The sequence below is a fragment of the Ctenopharyngodon idella genome, chromosome 22 (assembly GCF_019924925.1).
Source record: "Ctenopharyngodon idella isolate HZGC_01 chromosome 22, HZGC01, whole genome shotgun sequence".
Lineage (NCBI taxonomy): Eukaryota > Metazoa > Chordata > Actinopteri > Cypriniformes > Xenocyprididae > Ctenopharyngodon > Ctenopharyngodon idella.
Window position 1 is genome coordinate 4055486 of NC_067241.1, and position 11368 is coordinate 4066853.

The window sequence follows — 11368 nt, forward strand, 5'->3', positions numbered from 1 at the left end:
GCATGAGGAATGTTTGATGAGGAAACAAAACGGCTTGTCTAATGAGACTGCTTTAATGGGGATTTTAAAAAAAAAGGAGTGGGTGGATTTTTATCATTGTGATTGTGTTCACACTGCCAACACATATTTATGTCCAAACACCATATAAAAGTGGATTTTGCATAATAGGTGCCCTTTAAGTTTGGTCTTCTAATAAAGGGGACACTTGGCAGATTATTTTAGAAGTGAAAGAAAAACTATTAAAGTGAAATTAAAAAAAAAGTTATTGAAATTTTAGTTAAGTAAAATGTAAAAATATGATTTCTTATAATTTATATAAATTATATATTTTATAAATCTGTTTTACTCTAAAACTGCAAGAAAATCAAGGCCAAAATCTAAAATCCAATCAAGTTGTGTTTCAAATTTTAGGTTGATATCTCAAAAATTTAGCTTTCAGTAAGATTTTGTTTGGGCACAGTACCAAACTTTTCCACTAGATACCATCCAGGCTCCATTAGTGACCACATAAGGACTCTTCCATTCCATAAAGCCTATGGTTTGAGTGACTGAACCATTTATTTCCATAATGTCCATACAGTTTATGAAACTGACATCCTACTCAGAAGTAGTGTGGGCAGAATGGCAGTATTTGGTTTTAATTCAACCTTTAACAAACACATAGAAGACATGCAAAAAGAACAAGATATTTTCACTTTCATTGCTATTTCAAAATAAATGTCTGAACATGCCACTCTGTCATTTGTCTTGAAAATCAGAAAACTACAAATATGAAAACTACAATTTATAAGCTTTCAAATTATATATAGTCTGTCAATATTATAGGTTTAGACTAAGATATTATTGTTTTAACCCTCATGTTGTGTATGGGTCATTTTGACCCAAAAATGCTAGTTAATGTTATCACATTGGACTAAAATTTACTGACTTTACTCACCCAGAGTCTAACAACTTCCCAAATATTTTTTGATAATTTTTGTAATTTCCTGTGGGGTTTTTTCTACATTGTAAATTGCTTATAAATCTCTCATTATGCTACATTATCACTAAATATTGGATTCAATCTTTTTTGTCAACTTGTTTTCTTTCAATTGGAAGAGTTTTTATATTTCTTTTTGGAACGGATCGATCCATTTATGTTATTTTTATAATTACTTATAAGCCATGCATTTGCTTTTTCAATGTGCATGCTCATAATCCATTATACACTGATTTATGAATGATCATATATAAAATAGTTTCTATAAAGCATGGTCTTTATAAAAAGTGTTACCCAAATTTCTTGTTTAAACATTAAAGCACACTAGTGTGATAAAGTGCTTTTTTTTTTTTTTTTTTTTTTTTTTTTTTTTGTAAAATTGACAAAATTATCCACAAAAATCACTTTTTCACTCAAAAACTGAGGTACATAAGCTCAGATAAAAAAATAAATACAAAAGGCCGGTCATTTTTGACTAAGAACACCACGAGTGTGATAGGGTTTTCAACACACGCACAAGGGTTAAGTTTATAATGGCAAACGTCCTGCTAGCGGAACGGTGACGGTTGAGGGGTTAAATTGTTCCTGTGGTTAGTCCAGTTGTCCAATCACATCCTCTGTTGAGGCAAAGTCGCGTGAGTTTTTTGTTGCGTGGTAAATGTGCTTCCATCTTAATTTATGCGCATGTCTTATCTGAGGGAAAAAAAGCAGAGCGCATACGTTTTTTTATGTGCATTTTTAGAATTTATGCACGTTTCCATCCATTTTTTTATGTATGCCATATACCAAAATTTGGAAAATAAAAAAGGTGGATGGAAACAGAGCTACTGACTTTGAATCTGGATTCTGATCTGGATTGTAGTTATTGAAATGCACAAAGTATTGAAATGCACAAAGTGCATGTAAAGTGGTCAGCTGTTTAGTGAATTCACCCGTCTGAATGACATGCATTCAAAAAAGCGCTGGAAACATCCTCAGGTATTTTCGTCCTGATTCCGACAGCATCAGCACATTCATGCTGCCAGCTTCCTGCTCCACCTCATCCCAAAAACACTACTGGACTGAGATCCTGAGCATGAGTGCACGCCTTTGCAATGCACTGATGTCATGTTTGTAAAAGCAGGATTTGTAGAACAACACACTATCCTTATAATCTACATGAAATTAAGATTTTTGCTTACATTTTACAGCACAGATGTATTTTGCGATGTTTGTTTTAATCTGATACAGCATAATACGATAGCTGAACATAACTGATTCTGGCTTGGTCTTATGTATTCAGAGATGCTCATATGCACAATGCCTTTATTTATTTATTTATTTGGTAACACTTTACAATAAGGTTCATTAGTTAACATTAGTTGTCTACATTAGTTAACATGAACTAATAATGAACTGCACTTATACAGCATTTATGAATCTTTGTTAATGTTAATTTCAACATTTACTAATACATTTTTAAAATCTTGTTAACACTAGTTAATGTATTGTGAACTAACATGAACAAACAACGAACAACTGTATTTTCATTTACTAACGTTAACGAAGATTAGTAAATACAGTAATAAATGTATTGTTCATGGTTATTTCATGTTAGTTAATACATTAACTAATGTTTAACTAATGAACCTTATTGTAAAGTGCTACCATTTATTTATATATTTTTTTATTATTATTATTTGTGCTGCTAAAATGTGAAAATGTCAGAACATCAGCTGTTTCTCAGTTGTAGGAACCAGCACGTGGTACTTCCAAACTCGCATGCCTTCCCATTTGTGGCATTTTGTTTAACAACTGCAACACTTCATGATCATGTCTGAATGCTTAAAGAAATAACCACAAAAAATGATTTTGACTTGTCCCTTGTTTTCTTTAAAAGCAGAAATGTGGAGCTTATTTTTATAATTTTATAAAAACTTTTTTTTTTTTTTTTTTAAAGAAAAGGACACATAATTGTGTATTTACTTGTAGTGTACTCCGAATCTTATTTTATTTAAAAAATAAAACGGTAGTTACCGTTAATATCAATTAAGTAAAAGGCCACTTAAGTGTACTTAAAGAGTTTCTTAACACTTTAAAAAGTGCACTTTGTAATAATGTCTGATTAAAAGTTTGCTTTAAAGAAGTACACTTATTTTGATGTGTCAACTAACATACTAAAGCACATGTAAAGTACTTGATTATAATTTTAACTGTTATATTACATTTAAAATTTTAAATGTACTACATTGCAACTTCATTACAGCTGTGCAATTATTAATATATTTAAATTCATGACATACAAGCTTGCCAGTACATTCAGCAGTACACTTTAACCGTATTTCAAAGACAACAGAAGTAATTATGATAATTACATATACAGATGTACTTAAGTAGGTCAAAAAGTACTCTAAAGTTCAACTAATTGCAAATATAAATTTAAACTATAGTGCATTTTCATTTCATTGCAGTTAACATGCAGTTAAGTGTGAAAACACTACATTCAGTTCACACTTAAGTATGTTCTTTTAAAGTATATTATTTCTGTAATGAGTGCTCTTTTGTACTTTTTCACAAGGGAAGACCAAGTAATTTTTGTGCTGATCATTATGTGCTGTTGTACTGAACCAAGAATATACCTACATAATATTCACTTGATTTTCTATTTGCCTCTATCTGCATCAGCTAACAGTAGTACTAAGTAAAGTGTCCAGTGACTATATGTAAGAGTAAATTGCTGAGATTATGTGTGTACATTGTTATGAATGCACAAGGCTTTATGGTGTCTGTATATGTGAATGTCTGTCACAGGTACAGAGTGCCAAAGGAAACTATTATTCCATTTTCTCAAGCAGATGAGAAAAAAATCAACAGCTTGAGGAACAGAACCTACATCACCTGCCACCCTGCATGGGAGAGAGAGGTGCCTCATTCCATGTTTCTTTGAATTTGAGACATGGCAAAGGCAATATGCGAAGAATCAGAAGATATGGCCAAAGATGTTTTTGTGACATATGTGTTTTGACAGGTGTGTGCAGGGACCAAGAATGTGAATTATGTAGCCTAATCTAAGTGTTTGTGTGATTTTTTTTTTTCCAGGTAGAAATGATGCAGAAACTGAAGCAGAAAGCTGAGATCCAGTCCCTGGCATCTATCGCCCCTCATTTCCTCACTCGAGTCTACCTGCCAAATAAACTGCACTATGGAGGCTGGATATGAGCGTCTGCTGCCCTCTACTGGAATATAAATGAAGTACATGACTGAAGACTGTGCAGATGTTACAGCGTGTTCTTACTTAATGTTAGAAGAGCAGTTATGTTGGATTACCGTCACTGTTGACTATGTGTTATGAGCTTGAATATGCTACAAATCATTTTAGCTGCTACGTTGAAGCTGCTCGGGACTGTCACGTGTTTGCTTTGGTTGTGAATATAATGGAATAAATAAACGAAACAAACCATTCCCTTTCTTCACATACTTTTTTCTCTCACAACAGTAAGTTCAGATCTCTGAACAATTAGTTTCTTGTTCACTTCATATTTGAATTTCTTGTTGATTTAAGCAAATTGGATGTGTTTTGGCAAAAGAGTAAGTACAATTGTCTACAGTTTGTACAAAAACTGATGAGTTGATTCTCAGTAAAACTGTCAAACTCTTCACAACTTCTACACATTCTTTCATCACGTGAGCCATCACATGCAAAATAATCCATTCAATTATCAAAATCATGCAAACTTTTGTCACAGAATATGCCCTGTGTTACAAGGTTCTGACCAGCAGATGTCAGTATGTCCTAGACAGGATCCCTCTTTGACTGATGTGCATACGACTGGCATCGGGATGATATACAGTGGTCAGCGTAAATGAGTACACCCTGGGTGTGGGGTAAAGGGGATGAGGATTTTATGTTTTGATGCATTTTTGTGTTTTTTGTTCTGTTTTGTTTCTGTTTTTTCGCTTCTAACCATTTCAACTTATCTGTGTGCATAAGGAAATGTTAAAAGGAAATGTATTTTATGTTGTAATGTTTTTAGACTGTTGTAAAGAATGGATTGGTTTAATAAAAAAAAAAATCTGTTCTTATCAGTTTAATATCTGATAAGTTCCCTATCTGGCAACTACATATTAAATGGATTTTTGACTCGCACAGTGTGATTTGTAATGATCTTAAAGATTTGCAAAAATCGTGCAGTATATCCCGGGCTTAAAAGACCACAGCTTGTGTAGCTGCTTTGCAGTTTGCAGGCTTGAAGGCATGGTCACAGAAATCGTAGTCAAGTAATGGAAGGGACACGCCCTTCCTTTGCTTGAGGGGGTCACCATTGAGGGGGTGCCATGAGGATGGCAAAGAGGGATAGGGTAGCATCTGACTGGAGGCCTGATCGAAAAACCTAGGACCAGTCCGCGAAAGTAGGTTGTTTCAAATAATCTCCAATATTTAACAAACGATCTGATCGACAGCAGTGGTCCTAGAGGCAAAGTACAAACTCACCGCGGCCCAGATGGGCATCGCCTTTGCCAGCTCTGCCCCCACTGCTTCACAACAGTATTGCTTCTCGGCTCTTTGGCTAAAATCAAGTGTGCGTTCTCGCCATTGCCGGCCATGACTTTGTGGTGACTGAACTGTTAAGGGAAGTTTTTGGAGTTTCTGCATCTTTGGTTTTTTGTCTGCAAGATTTTTCATCTTCTGGATTTATGGATTTAACCTTTTTTCAGTTGAGAGATTGTGTTGCATTTTTTGAAGCTTAGGAGAAAAAGAAGGACCATCAGCATTTGAAAGGCCTTCAGCTCTTTCCAGCCTTTGCTCAAGACTTTTTGCTTTTGATAATCCACCTCTACAATCCTTTTGTGGAGGATGGAGATGTGTTAACTTTCCTGGCCAGATACTGTGAGACAGTGAAAGGAGGTGAGCACTTGAAAGACCACTTTGGAATCTGGACGGGCAAACGGAGGTACCTGGTGAAACTTCGAGTAGACCTAGCATCGCCTGGAGGCCTTTTTCACCCAACAGGATCCTTTTTCATCGGATCAAATAGAGGATTTCTCCATTATCCAGGGCGGACAGTGTATTGCAGGCGGTGCGGTGCTCAAGGCCACGTTAAGGCGGATTGTGCAGGCCAACAATGTTGTTTTTGTGGATCATCTGAGCACGTGGCCACTGACTGTCCAGAACCAAAGAGATGCAGCTTCTGTGGGGGAAAGGAACATTTGTTACGGTCGTGTCCTAACAGGCAGAAAACTTATGCCAGCCTTTTTAAAAAAGGACAGGATCTGCAGACGGATTTCGAAGGCCTACTGGCAACGAAGGAGAAGGGGCAAATGGGAAGGAGGGGAGGGAAGTTGTTTTGGAAAAAGTTAAATCTATTTTGGATAGGAATACAGGGGATGGGGGAATTGGGGAGGGGGGAGAGCGGGAGGGGGGAGAATGGATTGAGGTATCAACAGGGAAGGGAAAGGGGAAGAAGGGCTTGGGGAGGAAGGGGAGTATGTGAAACCTGGATGGGGTGAGAGTAAGATTTTTTGTTAAGAGAAAATATGTTTTTTTTTAAGGGTGGCAACATTAAATGTAAGGGGCATTAAAATGTTACAAAGGAGGACTGCAATTTATCTTTCTTTAAAGATGTCAGCTTTTGATGTTTGTTTTCTACAAGAATGTCATTTGCAGGATAAAGATGATGTTTCTGTTTTTTTTCTGCAGGGTGGAAAGTGGGGCCTTCATGTTGAGGGGTGGGAAATGTTAGGGCAGATGGGGTGGGTATTTTATTTTTTTCTTGGGAATTTGTGATTGAGTCTGCAAATGTGATCATTCCTGGAAGGATAGTGGTGGTTGATGTTAGGTGAAGGGGGTTGGCCTTTCATTTTGTTAATGTTTATGCACCAAGCAAGTTGGGGGATAGGGAGGGGTTTTTGGATAGCCTGGCACCTGTCCTGTATACTAACAGATTTTTGGTCTTGGGAGGGGATTTCAACATGTCTCTTTATAATGCTTCAGGTAAAGCGCTAGCCCATCTTGTGACTGGGTTTTCCCTCCGAGACACTTACCGGGGAGCAGGAGGTCGGGAGCCAACTTATACCTGCCGGAGCAGCAAGCAGGAGGCTTCTCGGCTAGATTATTTATTTTTACCAGTCCACGTGAGGGTATGTGACTATACACAGCTGCCAATGTAGTGTTCAGACCATTGTTTAGTTGGGGCGAGGGTGGATGTAGGGGGCATGAAGAGAGGGAGGGGGTCTGGAGGTTTAACACCTCCTTTCTGAAATAAAGAGCCTTCTGTGTAACACTTTTTAACCTGGTAGCTGGATGGAAAAACCTGTGGGTCTTGTATGAGACTCATGTAGCTTGGTGGGAAGGATTTAAAGAGAGAGTGGCATTTTCCTGCCATAACTGGGGTAGAGAAAAGGCAAGATGCAGATGGGCTAAAATCAGTAAGTGGTCAGAGGAGTTACAATTACTGTGGGCAGAGGGTGCACTGAAAAACAACTGATGGGTGGGCTAGGGCCAGATACCTTCAGGGTGTTATGAATGATTTTTATTGGAATGAAGCCAAATTTTTTCTGCTATGGTCAGGTGCACAAAAGTGTCTTTTAGATGAAAAACCAAAAAGTTTTTTTCTTTTCCACTGTACGAGGCCGGCAACGGCATAGCTGCATAGAGGTTTTGAAAGGTGACAATGGGTTGGTAACATCTGTAGAGGGTATGCTAGGAGTTGCTGAGGGTTTTTACTGAGAGTTATTTAGTAGTAGGGGCCCCTTAGATTCTTCTGCAGGGAAGTACTTGGATGCTTAGGCCTCCTGACACTGAAGGAAGTTAGCTGCACAATTTCTGCACTCAGAGAGGCACGGCCCCTGGGTGCAATGGCCTTCCATCAGAGTTTTATAAGGCGGTTTTTGCCTTGGATTGGGACTGAGCTGGTTAGTGTGTATCAGGAGAGCATAGAGAAAGGTGAATTGCCGTTGACCATGAGAACAGGATTGGTGGCGCTTTTACACAAGAAAGGTAGTAAAGATGAGCTAGCAAACTGGAGACCAATAACCTTACTGACAACCTATTACAAGGTATTGGCCAAGGTGATAACAGAACGGCTCAAGAAGGTAATTGGGGTAGTGGTGCAACCAGATCAGACCTGAGGGGTGCCAGGCAGATCAAGTGCCATGAACCTAGCTTTAGTCAGGGACCTCATAAGCAGGCAGAACAGCTGCAGTTTCCCCTAGCGATCCTGAGCCTAGACCAGGAGAAGGCTTTTGACAGGGTGAGTCACGCTTTCTTAACGGCCATCCTGGTGCGTATAGGGTTTTGCCCAGTTTTCAGGTCAAGGGTGAAACTGTTGTACAACCAAGTCTCAAGTAGGATAGGGATAAATGAATACTATTCAGGGAGAGTGGAACAGCTGGGAGGGGTTAGACAGGGGTGTCCTTTGTCACCCTTACTATATGTCTTGTCCCTAGAGCCCTTGATGGCGGCACTGAGGGCAGCTCCATCTTTGACAGGAGTTCATTTACCTGGGGGCAGGGGTATGTGCGCTAAGGTGACTGCATACGCGGATGACATGACTCTGTTCCTGACCTCAGAATGGGATTTTGAGGTGGCAGGCAAAATCCTGCAAGGCATTTGTGAGGCCTCAGGGGCACGTGTAAATGTGGGTAAGTCGTCAGTAATGTTTGCAGGTCAGTGGGTAAATAGAACAGCAGTGCCAGGGGATTATAGCATTTGTGCAGAGGGGCTGAAGAGCCTAGGAATTGGATTTTTCAGAAGTAACAGTGCCCATGAGAACTGGGAGGTTAGGTTCAAGACAGCACAGGCAAAGACAGCTAGGTGGAAGTTAAGGGGGCTATCAATGTGGGGTAGGTTGGAGGTGGTGAGGGCAGACCTTCTCCCTAGTTAGAATTATTTGGCCTATATCTTCCCAGTTCCATTCTGGTATGGGAGGAAGTTGGAGAAGCTGGTCTTCTCCTTCATTTGGAAGAATGGCTAGGACACAAATGTACAGTCACATTAAGGAAGTTGGGAGGGGGTTCTTTGCAACCCCTTAAAAATGGATGTGATCTCTTCTTTTTCAGCCCACTTGGCAACCCGGGAGACAGTGCATAAAGCAAGGTTTTTTGCTCAGTTTTGGCTGGCCTTCCTGTTGAGATCTATTAGCTCATGGAAGGGAACAATGCCCTGGTCAACGAATAGGTCAGTCTTTGATTCTGGAGGAGTTGCTGTACAGCAGACTGAGGGACGAGCTGGTGGAAGGGACGGAAAAAGTTGTGCTGCCATATAGGGTGGATTGGGCTATATTGCAACCCACTTATTTGGTAGGTTTTTGCAAAGACCTGAACTGGTTGGCAGCACTGAGCCGGTTGCCAGTGAGGGAATGTTTGTATAGGCATGATTCTGATAAATCTCCAAAGTGCTCTGGAAGTTGGTGAAAACATGGTGGTAGGTAGGGAGGGGGTAGGACTTTGGGGAGGGTCTGGGAGTATTTGAGAGAGAACGTAGGAGAGTTATTTGGTAGTGATTTCAGAAGGGAAGCACATATTGTGGGAGTGGAGAACAGTTTGTCTGAGGAAGCAAATTCCACGTTTGGCACCAGAGAGGTTGTTGTCACAACTATTGGGTAAAATGACAACTGAGGTCATAGCCTTCAGGGAGTGCTTTGGAGAGGAAAGAACAAGGAAAGTATGGGGGGGTTTACGCAGAGTGGGTGTGGGGTAAAGGGAATGAGGATTTTATGTTTTGATGCATTTTTGTGTTTTTGTTTTTTTTGTTTGTTTGTTTTTTGCCTTCTAACCATTTCAACTTATCAGTGTGCATAAGGAAATGTTAAAAAGAAATGTATTTTATGCTGTAATGTTTTTCAGACTGTTATAAAGAATGATTTGGTTTAATTTTAAAAAAAAAGAAATCTGTTTTTATCAGTTTAATATCTGATACGTCCCCTATCTGGGCTATCTGGGCTATTTTTGGCTCATGGAGCTGTAACCGGGGCTTGCTCTGTCCACTCCAAGCGTTGACCTGATATTGCGGCGTCTCCAGGAACAGTGTGCTTCCCCTTTTTGGGGACTGCAAATTGTTGTGGCTAATAGCAGAGGGAATGTCGCTAGAGCTTTACGAGGAGTCTCTACATACCTGTGGTGGGACAGCTGGCAGGGTGGTACTGTCTCGTACCCTTATGAAACGGTCGCCATTGTTCCAAAGCAGTGGTTCTCAAACCAGCATTGCACGTCTTGGATGTCACTCTTGTCTGATGCACCCATCTGAGGTCTTGGAGTCTTTACTAATGAGCTGATGAGTTGAATCAGGTGTGTTTGATTAGGGAGACATCTAATCAAACACACCTGATTAATGGAACCACTGGTCTAAAGGACCACTGCTCGTGTAGGTGCTTGGCAGTTTGCAGGCTTGAAGACATGGTCACGGAAATCGCAGTCAAGTAATGGAAGGGACACACCCTTCCTTTGCTTGGGGGGGTCACAGTTGATGAGGATGGCAAAGAGGGATAGGGTAGCCTCTGACTGGAGGCCTGGGGACTCATACTTACCTGGCAGGGGAGACACCATGATCAGGAAGGTGGTTCACCCAGGGTAAGGCTCGGCCATTGCACTCCGGTTGTGCTGACCCCTGCAAATTCCCCAAATGTGGGAATCTCGACTGCATAATTTATGGTAGTGGGGGACTGCGTTCGCGCTCTCCCCTGGATGTAGTGATTGAAAGCAGATTAGGTGGCGCTGAGAGAACCTGCGGTTTTTAACAGTCGTAGCGTTGTCTGTGGCTCCATCTCCATCTCCATCACGACCGGCTCAAAGCCGTGACAAATGAAATGGAGGACATAGTCAGGTTGGTAGGTTGCAACAAAAAGAGATTTATTAGCATAAATAAGAAAATATATAAAACAAGAAATCAACAAAACCAAACACAATTTCTGTCAGACACATGAATAATCAAACATCAGACAGAACCAAATTTAAATTCATAACGAAATCAAAATAAACAAACAAATACCAAAACCAAAGCACCCAGGAGCAAGCAACACACCATGCCAAACAAAGCCTAAGCTTTATAGGGGGAAGAACAGGTGTACATGGTTCACTTGATGAGTCTCCCAGCCACACCCACTGGCCGGCCATAGCAGGAAGAACAAGAGACTCGTCACACTATCCAAATGTTAAAGTTTAGCTTTTTTTCCCTCCTGATCATGAATGACCTAGGGAGTCCAGAGAATTGTACTGCGGTGCTTTTGTGGAGGTTGATCGAAAAACCTAGGACCAGTCTGCGAAAGTAGGTTGTTTCAAATAATCTCCAGTATTTAACAAACGATCTGATCGACAGCAGAGGTCCTAGAGGCAAAGTACAAACTCACCGCAGCCCAGATGGGCGTCGCCTTTGCCGGCTCTGCCCCCACTGCTTCTCAACGGCATCGCTTCTCG

General features: G+C 40.2%; 1 protein-coding gene, 1 non-coding gene and 1 pseudogene across 3 annotated transcripts in view; all 3 read left to right on the top strand.

Annotated features, from left to right (window-relative positions):
• spo11 (SPO11 initiator of meiotic double stranded breaks) overlaps window positions 1–4420 on the top strand; it is a 29957-nt gene extending 25537 nt beyond the window's left edge. For both annotated transcript variants that reach the window (XM_051879965.1, XM_051879966.1), the window contains exons 12-13: window positions 3770–3881; window positions 4058–4420. In XM_051879965.1, coding sequence (XP_051735925.1) covers window positions 3770–3881; window positions 4058–4177 — 232 coding nt within the window. In that variant the 3' untranslated portion in view covers window positions 4178–4420. The remainder of the gene's footprint in view (window positions 1–3769; window positions 3882–4057) is intronic.
• A 5398-nt stretch (window positions 4421–9818) lies between these two features.
• Window positions 9819–9993, top strand: LOC127505608 (uncharacterized; annotated as a pseudogene).
• A 481-nt stretch (window positions 9994–10474) lies between these two features.
• Window positions 10475–10638, top strand: LOC127505607 (U1 spliceosomal RNA). The gene has a single exon (XR_007927749.1). It is a non-coding gene; the product is annotated as a U1 spliceosomal RNA (small nuclear RNA).
• Window positions 10639–11368: the final 730 nt, after the last annotated feature.